The sequence below is a fragment of the Mobula hypostoma genome, chromosome 4 (assembly GCF_963921235.1).
Source record: "Mobula hypostoma chromosome 4, sMobHyp1.1, whole genome shotgun sequence".
Classification (NCBI taxonomy): Eukaryota; Metazoa; Chordata; class Chondrichthyes; order Myliobatiformes; family Myliobatidae; genus Mobula; species Mobula hypostoma.
The window spans coordinates 44,573,339-44,588,178 of NC_086100.1; the positions used below are offsets into that span (position 1 = coordinate 44,573,339).

General features: G+C 37.6%; 1 protein-coding gene across 1 annotated transcript in view; it reads left to right on the forward strand.

The window, feature by feature from the left end:
* atp13a3 (ATPase 13A3) overlaps positions 1 to 14,840 on the forward strand; it is an 83,995-nt gene that overhangs the window by 11,357 nt on the left and 57,798 nt on the right. Inside the window, exons 3-11 of the mRNA XM_063047284.1 lie at positions 3,078 to 3,218; positions 3,398 to 3,468; positions 3,557 to 3,637; positions 5,943 to 6,012; positions 6,098 to 6,232; positions 6,487 to 6,559; positions 8,365 to 8,496; positions 9,162 to 9,329; positions 11,858 to 12,015. Coding sequence (XP_062903354.1) covers positions 3,078 to 3,218; positions 3,398 to 3,468; positions 3,557 to 3,637; positions 5,943 to 6,012; positions 6,098 to 6,232; positions 6,487 to 6,559; positions 8,365 to 8,496; positions 9,162 to 9,329; positions 11,858 to 12,015 — 1,029 coding nt within the window. The remainder of the gene's footprint in view (positions 1 to 3,077; positions 3,219 to 3,397; positions 3,469 to 3,556; positions 3,638 to 5,942; positions 6,013 to 6,097; positions 6,233 to 6,486; positions 6,560 to 8,364; positions 8,497 to 9,161; positions 9,330 to 11,857; positions 12,016 to 14,840) is intronic.

A 14,840-nucleotide genomic window follows, 5' to 3' on the forward strand; every position in this document is an offset into this window, starting at 1 on the left:
CTGTGGGCCAGCCTGTTTATTCACAATGGTGCCGTTTTAACTTCAAACCAATTATTACTTACAATTTACTGTACATTAAGCACTTTAAAACTGGGTCTTGTTTATTAATATCCTCTATATTGCCATAACTCCTGAATACTCCCTAACAAAGACTTTGAGAGAAAGACTAGAAATTGCAAGCTGGCTGGCACTTAAAGGGATAAAGTTGATGAAGGGATAAAGCTGAAAAATTATTATTAGCATACCTGTACGTAAGTGTCAGCACGGTGTCCTGTAGCACAAAGTTCTATGCTGTAAGTAATGAACAAAAGTTAATGAAAAATAGACAAACACTGCATTACATGAAAAATGAAGATCTCGACTGTGTATTGAAAGAGTGGATTTGTCATCGTCGGAATTAACATATACCACTTAGCTGTATACTGATCGTGAAACAGGCAAAGATCTATCAAAATGATCTTAAGTTTGAAGATAATTGTGAATATTCAGAAGGCTGGTTGCAGAAATTTAACACAAGGCATGGCATTCATTTCTTAAAGATTTGTGGTGATTAAGGGTATGCTGATCACAAAGCAGTAAAGAAATTGAAGGGCTAGAGCTGCATGCATTTATAACAAGAACAAGAAATCATGCTAGTTTATAATACCTTAGGAAAATTGCTATGACAAAACTCTTGTTAATGAGGCAGACGACACTGGAAGAAACATTTAGAAAAGACATCCAGAACAGTGTCTCCTCATCCCGAGACCACCTGCTCAAGGTCCCTCAACTGCTTCTGATGTTCCTCCTCACAATGATGCCAACAATGATGTACCCTCTCCCTCTAGTTTCTCAGGCCTCATGTGGTTGCAGTGTTTGGTGCTGTATTTATCTTCCTTTGTCAGCGAAGATCATCATGTTTCTTTGGTAATCACAAAACATGTTGTTTTTGAATGAAATCTGAATTTCATCTTCACCTAAAATCCCACGTTTGAGTGTAACATGACCAGCGTCATTATTGCGTTAAAAATAAAATGTTGCTTTTTTTTTCAGGTTTATTATGTTTACCTGTAATTAAATTCAAACTTTTGTTTTTATACCTTATATAAAACCTAACAAAAAGGCATTGTACAAATACAGTGCACTGTAACCTTTTAATCAAAACACAGTATGGTAGGTGGAGACTGAAAGCCTGCTGTTATTAAACAGATGATCCAGTGCAGCTTTTGTTACCCCCGTAGCAGCCATGTATTCATATTCTGTCTGTCTGTATTGTACTTTTGTGTTGAACATTTATTTTGGGTGGTTTGGAGCGTGGTAGAAGCAAATGAATATAGTTAAATATTTATGCTTTGTCTTTAGGTTGAGTTTAGTCTAGATAGAGCCAGGGGTGAGCCAAGGATATTTTTTTGGTGACAGCTGAGATCGTTAATTTCTCTATTATGCTATAGTCACTTAAGTACACTAATTTTGATTGCTTATAACGTTATTAGATCGTTATAGCGCAAGTTTTAGTTTTGTTAGTTTTTAATCACTATAAGATGGTTCATCTTTGCTGGTTTCGTAATTAAGGATTGAACACACTTTTTCAATTTTGGAAATTAGCTATTTCAGAAGCACGCCATACAGTGTAAACACATGCATGCTGTCTCTAAACAGTTTTGCTTTGTTTTCAAGTAACCATGACAAACATGCACTCATTATATTTTTATTATATTAATGGGATGTAATCATTTTTATTATTAAGTGCATTTGTGTAATGAACAATTGCAAGACAAAGATTGCTTACTGCTAGTACATGAATAATAGCGATGTCAAACAGCCACTGACTGTCCACTTGGGTGGCTGAGGCAGTGATAGCTTACCTTTCTGATAGTTCAATGTACACAGCATTGTTTCATGCACAATATTATTAAAAATATTATACTTTTAGAGTATATTTCTAAGCTTTTTATGTAATATAAATAGGTTTTGTGTTTCAACTTAGGTTCCCATCCCAAAGCTACCTCATTATCTAAATGCAAATATTTCAAAATCCAAAATCTGAAACACTTCCAGTCCCAAGCATTTTGGATAAGGGGTCCCCAACCTGTACTGATTTTTTTCTGCTTTCTTCTCAAAAGCTACAGGCACAGCCAGCTGTTGGTTGTAATAAAGTTAATGTCTCCATGTATTACTCTCTAGAATGGGACTTAAACACAGATTGTTGGGTCATGAACTTTGGAAGAATTACTGAGCCACCTTCAAATTGTCTAAATGGTATTTATCACCAGTAAGCCTTCTCATCGCTATGTTATAATCAAGTTAACCCTTCCTATAGCACATCAAACCCCGCTGGACATCAACCTAATGCTCAAAGCTAACTTCTGATAGCATAGGCTAATTGGCTTGATGCCTGAAATCCATCCCTTTGGTTACAAAGCAGAAGTATACTTACTAAGCCTGTGGAATCTATTCATAACTGTAAATATAGCCTTATAATTCTTTTGCTGCTGGCTTTTCAAAGTTCAAAGTAAATTATGTTATCAAAGTACTTATATGTCACCATATACAACCCTGAGATTTATTTTCTTGTGGACATACTCAACAAATCTATAGAATACTAACTATAGCAAATCAATGAATGGTCAACCAGAGCACAGAAGACAACAAACTGTGCAAATGCAAATATAAATAAATAGCAATAAATAATGAGAACATGTGATAAAGAGTCATTGAAAGGGAGTTCATTGGTTGTGGGAATATTTCAAAGATAGGCACCAGATTTGATGCAGCTTCTCTGGGAAATGTTTTCCAAATCTGTGCCAAAGGCAATGGGAGCTAGCCTTTTTTTTCCTGTGGAGGAGTATGAGTGGACAATTAGATTGAGATTATTGATCCCAAAGAAGATTACAGTGTCACAGTAGCATTACAAGTGCACCGGTATACAAATATTAGAAGAGAAGTAAGTAAGAATAAAAAAAAACTGAGTTACCTTAAAAATAAGATGTACAAGATTACAGTATGTCAAAGATAACAGGTTTTACAAGACTATACTGATATTTTCACAATGAACTGATACATTGAGTAATTGTGCTGTTTTATCCTTCCTTTCTTAGGATGAATATAAAACCTGGACCAAGAAAAAAGTACAGCAGATAGACTTGTCCTCACATGGTAAAACATGTGGTATACAACATCCAGTCTTTTCTGGCGAGAGATCATTGCTGCATAGAATTATCATGAAACCGGAATTAAAAGTAAAGGCTGAATTTCACAATCATCTTTTGTTTGTCCAATGCATTTGATTTAATTAATATATTTTTGCAATGATTTATTTTAAATTGAAACAAATTAAGTATGTTTGTAATGGTATTTATTTGTTTAACTACTACTCTTTTTTCCAAAATACCTTTGCTCTCTTCTCTGATCCTTACAGGTACGGTATTTGGAAATTCAGAAGATAAGGTACATCTGGGATTTTAAGGAAAAGCAATTTGTTAGACCTGAGTAAGTCTTTACAATCTATCTGGCTTTCTCAAACTGAGATAATTTGAAGATTTTCAGATTATTTTAATTAATTTATTATTTTATTCAGCGATCTGGAAGAGAGTTATTCTTGTGCTGATATTCATCATAAATTTGGCTCTGGATTAAGTATCACAGAAGTAATTACCAGGTAGTTATTAAAACAATCATTTATCATGATAGTATATTCTGCTAACTTGTGCGTATAAATATTTGCCGAAAGATAGGTTGTTCGATTTTATGACTAGGTAGCTAAGTTTGCTTGCAATTTCATATTTAAATCCTGTCAATATTGTGTTTGCATATATATCCAAAAATGTTACTCAAAACCCTTTTATTCTAAGTTATACTTGCTATACTTTTGCCCTTAAGCATTTCAGGATTGGTGAATTATGGGACTTATCTTTGTTCCCATGGAATACAATTCCTTCTGTGTCCATAAAAGTAGTGCATGGACAGGGTATCTAATATTTTGAAAAAAGATGACAATAAATACTTTATACTTTATACTTTTTTTGTCGCCAAACAATTGATACTAGAACGTACAATCATCACAGCGATATTTGATTCTGCGCTTCTCACTCCCTGGATTATAAATATTAAATATTAAAAATAGTAAAATTTAGTAAATATTAAAAATTTAAATTATAAATCATAAATAGAAAATAGAAAAATGGAAAGTAAGGTAGTGCAAAAAAACCGAGAGGCTTTTCATTCCAGCATGGGGACATAGTGTAGAATTACATCAGATATTCTGTTCCTCCACATTCAGTGAAATCATGGTTAGTCTGTCATCAGACACCATAGACACTTCTATTTCAATAGACACTTCTATTTCAACCTGTAACTTTTTTTTGGTTAAAAATTGTATCAATTTTATATATACACTTAAGTTTCCATTTGTAGAAATGAATTCCAAAGCTTCCCATCTTTGTGTTGTTTCCAAGTCAGTCCTAAAAGGCTTTGTTTTAATTGTTAGGCTATGACCCCTCATCCAAAAATCACCATGTATCAGAAAAGTGTCTGTCTCTTCCATTACTTTCACTTGATCTCCTGAATATCTCACAAGTAGACCGTTTGTGAGGAAGTATCTGGTTGAGTAGTAAGTGAGGCTGAATTGAAGATCTTGCGAGCTTGATGCTAACTTTGTACAGGACAATTTGGCATTACTTATGCAGAAAACCTCTGGTAAATACATTATCTTGGCTAGATGTGGTGGGCCAAAAAATCTAGGCTACAGTTTTCCCCATTGACTTGGCTAATGAGAGTTCATGTCTACCAATAATCTAGCTCAATGTTATCCTTCAAGGTGGGCTGGGTAGAAAATGTGCTGTGGTCTGCATTTAGAAATAACTCAGTAGCCACTACCTTTTTACAAGCTGCCACTTCTTCCAACCTACACAACAGAAGAAATGGTGGGAAATGGGGACAAATATTATCTGAAGCAGTTTTGAAATATTTATTGCCATGAATAGGATCAGCCATTGTCAAAGCAACATACTGCACATGCTAGAGTCCATTTCTTCCTTGTGCACTGTGGTGCAAGAATAAGTGTCACAAAAGGTACTTTTCACCTAGACTAATGTTAGAATCTGGACCTGAAAACAATTACAAGGACTCATGTTGGGTTGGCATTGCATGCCAAATCCTACCACCATGAATGCAGGTTTTTAGGGACAATTTTTGTTGTGGCTTTCAAGAAACCTGCCCACAAAAGTTAAATGCAGTTTCCATTTCCTGATGTGACTTGCATCAGATGCTATCAATGTATCATGTTCAGCAAAGGTGTTGTCACTAAGATGACTAAGCAGCCTATCAGATTAAAACTTTTTCACAGTCAAATAGGAAATTTTTAAAATTATAACCCTGTAAATATTTTTCAGGAGCAAAAGCAAAGGAAGAAGTTTAATATCAAAACAAAGCAGAATAATAATTCTTTTCTTAAAAGATGTATTTAAATGCTATTCTGGAGAATATTAATCTATGAGAGATCAATTATTTAAGGCTAGTGGTGTTGTTCATCAGTTATTATTTCATAGCAAGTGGTTAAAATACTCAATTATACTTCATTCAACAAGGCCTATCATTGTATAGGATGTCAAGGATTGTGTAGCCTTGATTCCTATTATATCTCTAATTTTTATCAGATCTTGTCAAAAGGTTATTCAGAATCTTTTATTACCTTTCATGCTTTGTATTTGCAGCATTTCCTGTTTCTCTTTATTCAACTGTTAATAGACAAATATCTATTACAATTCTCTGTAAATCTGAAAATTGGTTATTTTCCCACAATGGAGGTATGCCACGTTGATAATTACATTGCTTAGTTTAGCAATTAAAAATGTAGAAGTATTACTGTTTGTGTGGATACATAGAATAATTATTATTTCTTTGGGTAAATATTACTGTAATGGAGATCAGAATTCTCTGTAATAACTCTATAATGTTTAATGTAGGAGATTAATATTTGGACCTAATGCAATTGAAATACAGATTTCTCCAATCTGGAAACTGCTTTGTAAAGAGGTAAGTGTTATTGTCTTTACTTACTGTGGCATTGCTTGCATTTTATAACTTATGACTAACCCTTCCCTTTTCCATTTTTTAATAGGTCTTAAATCCATTTTATACTTTTCAGTTATTTAGTGTGTGTCTGTGGCTTTCTGAGGACTACACAGAATATTCAATTGCGGTCTTAATTATGTCTTTCATCTCTCTTGCTTTGTCGGTGCATAATGTGCAACAGGTGAGCATTAACTCAGAGAGTATTATTTATCTTCTCCATGATACTCTGTTTTCAGCAATGGTGTAGCAGTCTTACGTATGATTACAGTTGTCCATAATATTTAAATCTTTGATTCGAAAGCTGATACGAATATTTCATTTTTCATTAAACCTTCATTTATTTCACCTTCTGAAATTTGTCTTAATGAATTATGCAAGGAACAGCTTCCATTGGAAGAGTTGGAATAAATTATTACGCTATTTTACTGTTTGCAGCAGTCAATAAAATTGTACAGACTTGTGGAATCTCACAATAACATGATGGTCACTGTCTGCAGAAAAAATGAAGGTGAGCAACTTTCTATGCCAATATTTTGCTATTTCATAGCTGGGACTTTTGTCTGTGCACTTCCTTCACCAACAATGATTCATTCAGCTTTTTCTTCATGATACATCACTCATGTCTTACACATTTCCTCAATTCTTGTGCTTTTATTTAAGTGAACTTTTGATCCAACCAATAAACCTCGCTTCTTTTGCTTATGCCAGTGCAACTCCCCATGAAAGGCTGTAAGCTGCAATCGACACTATGATTTAATGACAGGATGATTCTGAATTCATTATAATTTATGAGTGTAAGTGTTCTGCAAAGTGATGCCAATGAATGGATCAGTAGAGCTACTAGGACTTGATGTTTCAATCCCTATGGTGAGTTGGCACTCTCGATGTTGGCAGTGGGTTTGGAGTGGTGACAAGGAGGGAGGGTAGGTACATCATCGGGGTCATCAGGTGGGCACCCTCCTTCTTTGACGTTTCTTTGATAAGCCTACGACGTCTCCAGAAAGCTCAACGGTGCTACCTGGTGTCCCAGATACACCCCCCTCAGTTCCATACCCTCCTGTCTTTGTCTTGCAGCCCAGTTGTTGTCTTTCCTTTTAATCCAGATTCAATTGCTGCTTTCTTCTGCTGCATTTGACAAGGACTTGATAGCTTGTTGGAGGGAGTGACCCCTCTTCCCCATCTTCTTCAATAGACTGGTCGTAGATGTAACAACGAATCAACTGCATCTCACTTCTACAGGGAAAATCTTGGTCTTCCAGCCATTCTGGGCAGCTACAGTTGTCAGTTCAGAGTACTTGGTCTTTTTCCTCTCATAAGCTTCTTTGACACCATCTTCCCATGGTACTGTCAATTCCACAACATATGCCAGCTTGGCTGTTGTGGACCACAGGACCATGTCTGGCCGGAGTGTTGTAGCCACAATGTCTGGGGGAAACATAAGCTTTTTTTCCAAGTCTACGTCCATTTTCCAATCCCGAGCAACCTGCAGAATGCTTACCGCTTTTGATGTTGTATGGTGCTCTGGAGGTTGGCCTGCTGGTACTAATTGTGTAATGTGGACATTTCCTGCCGATGTTTGTGGGAGAGCATTTGTGGTGATTCGCCTCTGTTGCAAGATTAATGCCAGCTGTCTGAGAACTTGGTTATGCCGCCAAGTGTACTGCCCCTGGGTGAGGCTCATGGTGCATCCTGTTGAAATGTGCCTTAGTGATCCAGGTGCTTGACAAAGAGAGCAAGTGGGGTCTTCTCCCCACCACTGGTTCAGGTTCTGGGGTGTGGTAGGAGGTCATAAGTGGCTCTGATGACAAAACTTAGCTGAGATCCCTCCATCTCCTAGATGTCATGCCAGCTAAGTTTCCTCTTTTCCAGACTCTCAAAAAAACATTTCACTTTGAACCATTTTTGCTGTACAACACTAAAGTCTTAAGACTTTGAACCCATGTACTGCAAGGGAAAGAAAGGATGGAGCTGTATCTCAGTCCATTGCCCTGTAGCTCAGCAATGTACTTAAATTAACCATTGGTGATGTGGCGTCGTAAATGGCGAAAACATGGAATTTATTTAGTTACTTCTTTATTAATGTTCAAAACGTACTTGACTTTAATCCTATGGATGTAGCTCATAAACAGTTCTCATAGGTTTCACAAACTTATTTTTCCATTTTTAATATCTGACGTTTCCTTTTCCTCACATCCAGATCTCTATTATCAGGTCTGGTGACACCAAAAGACTAATTGGTTTTTTTTTCTTACTCGTTTTTGGAAATGAACAATGTATCAAAAATAGTTTACATGATGCTGCTTATGTTTCTAGGATATAAGGAAGTGTCTTCCAGTGAGCTGGTACCAGGTGATGTTTTTATAGTGACGGGCAATAAGCAAATATTATCCTGCGATTCCATACTGATCCAGGGGGGTTGCATTGTGAATGAGAGCATGCTTACAGGTGAGAATCACTCTTTTTCACTCCTGCATGAAATACTATGCTTCTTCCTGGGATAATGGAGAAACAATGTAACATTGAATGGAATTAACTCAGATTCCTTGAGAGTAACTGTTAACCATTTGTCCTATGGTCCAGGACAGTTAAAATGAAGCAGTAATGTAACAAAGTGGTTAAGTTGGCAATTTTTCTTCTGTGAGTCAAGCACTTTTACAGAATCACATCACATGCCGGTGATAATAAACCTGATTCTGATTCTGAGAAGTTTTAAAACTTGTGGTCTTTGGGGTTGGGGTTAGCTCAAAGCAACCCGGCTAATTACAGAATTTATAATACATGTGATATGCGGGTTGGATCTCTGAGCTTTCACCTGATTCCCAGAAGAGATTTGTCTCAATAGAGGTTTTACATTCTTTTTCTTGTTGGAGAATTTGTGTTGCTTTAGTTGATAAGATGTGGGATATAAGCAACCTTGCAAGCAATTGTTTCACAGAAAAATAATTTACAAATTTAATCATATTACTGTCTCAGCTCAGTTCTTCTGGGCATTACTTCTGCTAACAATTTCATAACTTTGAAATTAGTTTAGGATTAATTAGTAGCTGATGTAGACCAATCACTGTTGACTAATGCAATTTGTTGATCTAATCTTCTATTTTTCCACATAGGTGAAAGTATTCCTGTTACAAAGACACCATTATCAAATGTAACTGCTGCTGGTTGTTGGAATAGTTCCAGTGAAGATCACAAGCGCCACATGCTTTTCTGTGGGACCCAAGTTATACAGTCCAAGCCAGTAGGACAAAGTGACGTAAAAGCTGTTGTCTTTCGAACAGGTCTGCCTCCTATCGGATCAGATTCAAATCAGAATCACTATATTGCCAGTATGTGAAACATGCCAGAATTGATTGCGGTTCGATGCCAAGTGTAAAACACAGGACAATATCATAACAGACAACACAATAGCAACCAACAATGTACAAGACAATAGTGCAAACAACCTTGAACAAATACAATCAGAATGCTCAAACATCAATAATCAAACTTAAATAAATGTCAACATAGGAACAGACTCAATAATATTCAGTTGAACAAGGACAGCAGGAAGTCCAGTTAACTGACAGGGACAGCTAGGGTATTAACACCCAAGTGAGTTTTGTTGAGAAGCTGGATAGTTGCAGGAAAGAAGCTTTGGAGATGACATGTTGTCCTGGTGGGGACAGACTTGCCATGTCTCACAGATGGTAATCTAGTGAGTAGGTGATTGCTAATGTGGATGGAGTCAGCAGTAATTCTTTTCAGCTCTCTTCTTCGCTCTGGCAATGAACAGGTCTTTTAATGTCGGTAGCTAACAGCCAATGATCTTCTCTGCTGAATGGACCACTCACTACAACCTGTCAGAGCATAAAATACTATACATTGTCCCATGTGTTGTGGAACACAAACTTATCCACTCATCAGAATTTATGGAAATGAGGAATACTGTATATTTATCTGTATCAACCTTGTATCAATCATCAGGTAGTAGACAAAAACGGAAGGGAGTGATACAAGGAAAATCCACTTATTTTTATGTTCTGTGAACAATCCTATTTGCTTGAGTTTTCTTCCTGATCTTCTTGCAAGTGATGTTTAACACCTGGATAACAGAAATAAAAATATCTCACAATACATGTTTAAGATTGGATACTGAGGTTATTGATGAGCTGACAATGTGCTATATTATTCAGAGATAAGGGCATGATTGAACAATTTTCTAGTATGGATTCAGCTGCATTATTAGAAAGAAAGGCAAAAGACAAAATTGTGGATTCTTCCTTTAAATATTGAAGAAAATTTAGTTGGAAATAATTCATATCAGCACATGGAAACAGGAAAAAGCCAATTCATTACAAACTCCTGTATCTAAAAAAGTGGCCACAGTGTGTGTGTTTGTGTTCTCCTGCTACTGTAGCGCATCCACTTCAAGATTCAACATGTTGTGCATTCGGAGATGCTCTTCTGCACACCATTCGAGTTATTGTCGCCTTCTTGTCAGCTTGAACCTGTCTGACCTCTCCCATTAACAAAAAACTTTCGTCACTGAACTGACGTTCACTGCATGTTTTTCTGTTGTTTTTCACATCATTCTCTGTAAACTCTAGAGACCATCGTTTGTAAAAACCGCAGAAGATCAGCAGTTTCTGAGATACTCAAACCACCCGGACTGGCACCAACAAACATTCCATGGTCAAAGTCATTTGGATCACATTTCTTACCCGTTCTGATGTTTGGTCTGAACAACAACTGAACCTCTTGACCATGTCTGCATGCTTTTATGCATTGAGTTGCTGCCTCATGATTGGCTGATTAGATATCTGCATTAATGAGCAGGTGTACAGATGTACAGTACAGGTGTACCATACATGTGTCACTAATAAAGTGGCCACAGAGTGTGTGTATCTCTTTAAAAGACTCCTAACTATCGCTATTGTATCTTTTTCCACCATTCCTGGCAGCTCATTTCATTCACCTATCATTCACTGTGTAAAAGTTTGCCCTGCGCATTTCCTTTACACTTCCCCCCCCTTACCTTAAATCAGGGGTACCCTACCTAGGGTCCATGGACCCCTTGGCATAAAAAAAGGTTGGGAACACCTGCCTAAATGCATGTCCCTTAATATTTGACTTTCCTATCCCAGGGAAAAGATTGTGTTAAGTCTGTCTACCCTATCAATGTCTCTCATAATCTTAGCTTCGAAAGCTCCTGAGAAAACAAACACTCCCTAGAAAACAACCCAGGTTTCTCTCCTTATAGCTCATGCCCTCAAATCCAGGCAGCATCCTAGTAAATTCTTTTATGCGCTTTCTGTAATGAAGTGACCAGAATTTCACACAAGATTCCAAATGCGGCCAAACCAAAGTTTTAAGTATAACCTTCATTTCTTGAACACTATTTGTAATTTAACTTTTGGAAGCCAGGTATCATTTTAATAAGTAAATTCTGCACACATCCCCCAAGACAAATATATCCTTCAAGTGATGTGGTATTCAGAATCCATAATATTGCTGTAGGTCTTTGTTAGGCTTTCACATAATCCTGACCCTGTAGTACTCAAGCCATTATCAACATTAAGGCCTTATTATTAACATCTTAAAAGTTTTATAAGTATTATTGTCAGTATCTGGGAGAGGACAAGTAGTTAATTTGCTATGGAAAATTCCTAAAAATAGGAAATGCTTCATGTAATGACTGATACTTCTGGAAAGAAACATTTCTGAAGCCGATGACATTCTGTGCATATTAAAAGAAAAGTCTATTTCTTGCACCCATGATTGTTCTGCAAATTGTATCCATAAAAAAGCAATAGTTTTTCTTTTTCAGGTTTTACTACTATCAAGGGAGAGTTAGTTCGGTCTATTTTGTACCCGAAACCAATAGACTTCAAGTTGTACCAAGATGCCTTTCGATTTTTGATGTGCCTCACAGTTATTGCAACAATTGGGATGATCTACTCGGTCTGTATTCTTCAGTTCAATGGGGTAAGTTATGAAAGTCACTGTACACAAACGTATCAGGAGCAATAAATTGCTGAAATATTCATTCCATTTCTCTCCTACAAATTCTGATTGACTTCTTGGGTGCTTCCATTATTTTCAATTTTACTTCTGAATTTCCACCATCTGTAGTTATTTGCTCCACCATCTTATTCTCTCACTATTTAAATAGAGCATTTTTCCTCATTTTCAGCAAGGTGGATGTCATCACATTTTCCACATTATTTACCAACTGCCATATCTTTGATCATTCACTTGGTCTCTTCATATCACATATAACTTCCTGGATAATTCATGATTTTTATCAACAAAAACTTTGATGTATTATGTTTCATCAACTCAACCAAATCTTTGTGATAGATTGTGAAAAGCTTTCAGTCCAAAAATTACCAATTTGTTCTTAATCTCTGCCCATGAAACATAGTCCATGCTTCTGTATTTATTCCAGATACATGGGCCCTAATTTTGAGAACCAATTAGATGTTTTCTTATTGCAGACTTCCTGGAAGTTCAAATGCATAAATTCACAAGGTTACTCTTGTCTATCCTGCTAGTTACAAATCACAAACAGGAGAAAATCTGCAGATGCTGGAAATCCGAGCAACACACACAAAATGCTGGAGGAAGTCAGCAGGCCAGGAACAATCTATGGAAAAAAGTGCAGTCGACGTTTTGGGCCAAAACCCTTTGGCAGACTGGAGAAAAAAAGATGAGGAGTAGATTTAGAAGATGGGGGAGGGGAGAGAGAAACACAAGGTGATAAGTGAAACCAGGAGGGGGAGGGATGAAGTAAGGAGCTCGAAAGTTGATTGGTGAAAGAGATGCAAGGCTGGAGAAGGGGAAGTCCAATAGGAGAGACTAGAAGGCCATGGAAGAAAGCAAAGGAGTGGGGGAGCAACAGAGGGAGGCGATTGACAAGCAAGGAGATAAGGGTGAGAGAGGGAAAAGGGGATGGGGATGTGAAGGGGGTGGGTGGGTATGTTCACCTGTGCTTTGTCCACCAGAAGAAGTGGGATCTCCCAGTGGCCACCCATTTTAATTCCATTTTCCAATCCCACTCTGATATGTCAATCCATGGCCTCCTCTGCTGCCGTGATGAGCCCACACTCAGGTTGGAGGAACAACACCTTATATTCCGTCTGGGTAGCCTCCAGTCTGATGACATGAACATCAATTTCTCGAACTTCTGGTAATGCCCCCCACTCCTCCTTCACCATTCCCCATCCCCTTTCCCTTCTCTCACCTTATCTCCTTGCCTGCCCATCGCCTCCCCCTGGTGCTCCTCTCCACTTTTCTTTCTTCCTGACCTTCTGGTCTCTCCTATCGGACTCCCCCTTCTCCAGCCCTGTATCTCTTTCACCAATCAACTTCCCAACTCTTTATTTCAACCCTCCTCCTCCCGGTTTCACCTACTACTTTGTGGTTTTCTCACTCCCCACCCCCACCTTTTAAATCTACTCCTCAGCATTTTTTCTCCAGTCCTGCCGAATGGTCTCAGCCCGAAATGTCAGCTGTTTTTTGCATAGATGGTGCCTGGCCTGCTGAGTTCCTCCAGCATTTTGTGTGTGCTGCTAGTACAAACTCCAACTCCAACAGACTTGCCAAGCATATTAGATGTTTGAAAATGAATTATTTTCTATGATGGCTTCAGCAATTTACTCTAGCACATTCCCTGCCGCTGAAATTAGACTAACTAGTCTGCAATTCACAATTTTCTTTCTCCTTTCTTTCCTAAATAAATGGGATTACAATTTTCTTCCAGTGAAGAATTATGCGAGAATCTATGGAATTTTATTGCCACCTCCCCAAAACAGTGGAAGACAAGTCAGCAAATTTCTGGCGTATATTGGCTTGCATTGCCATTATTTTCTGTAATACATTTTTGTTTATAATGCTAATACATTTTAGCTCCTCATTCATCTTAGATTTATTATTTTTCAATATTTCCTGGAGATTTTCTGCATCAACTTCTTTGAAGATGCACACAAAATACTTGCTAATTCCTTTGCCACTTGTGACAATTAAAAGACACGTCAGTCTAGAGTCAGTATTTTGTCTGTTGGATTCAATCAGCTAAATGTCTCAGAGTAATAACCTCAGCTGCCTCAACTCCTTCACCCATTGCTTCACTTTTGTGATAGATTGCTTGTGGTGTGGATGATTATAGAGTGATACTTACATCTTCCCTGATACTGATGCATTCCATTTCTGCATTCAGGACTACCTAGACAATGGCTGTTTGCCTAGAATTACCTAGACAACGGGCAGCACGGTAGCGTAATGGTTGGCGTAACACTTTACAGTCCAGGTGGCCTGGGTTCATTTTCCACCCCTGCCTGTAAGGAGTTTGTACGTTCTCCCCGTGACCATGTGAGTTACCTCCCACAGTCCAAAGATATACAGACTAGTAGGTTAATTGGTCATTATAAATTGTCCCATGATTCGGCTGGGATTAAATCGGGATTGCTGGGTGGTGTGGCTTGACAGGTCAGAAGGGCCGAGTCCAACTGTATCGCAATAAAATAATTAAATAAATAACAATAGTACTTTACGGGCAAGCAGTGACCTTCTACACCAAGAGAAAGTCTAAGCACCTACCCTTGACTTGCAATTTTATTAGCATCCTCAATTAGTATTAGCTTCTCTTTCCTATTGGTCATCCTTCACCAAAAAATCAGCTGGCCCAACCACATGAAGTGGTCTGATGAAAGAGTATGGCTAATTGTCTCTTCATGTACCATCATCTTTTCAACGTCTACAACATTCTTTGCAGTTATTTTCCTAGGCTATGCCGATAGTGCCTCCCAAGC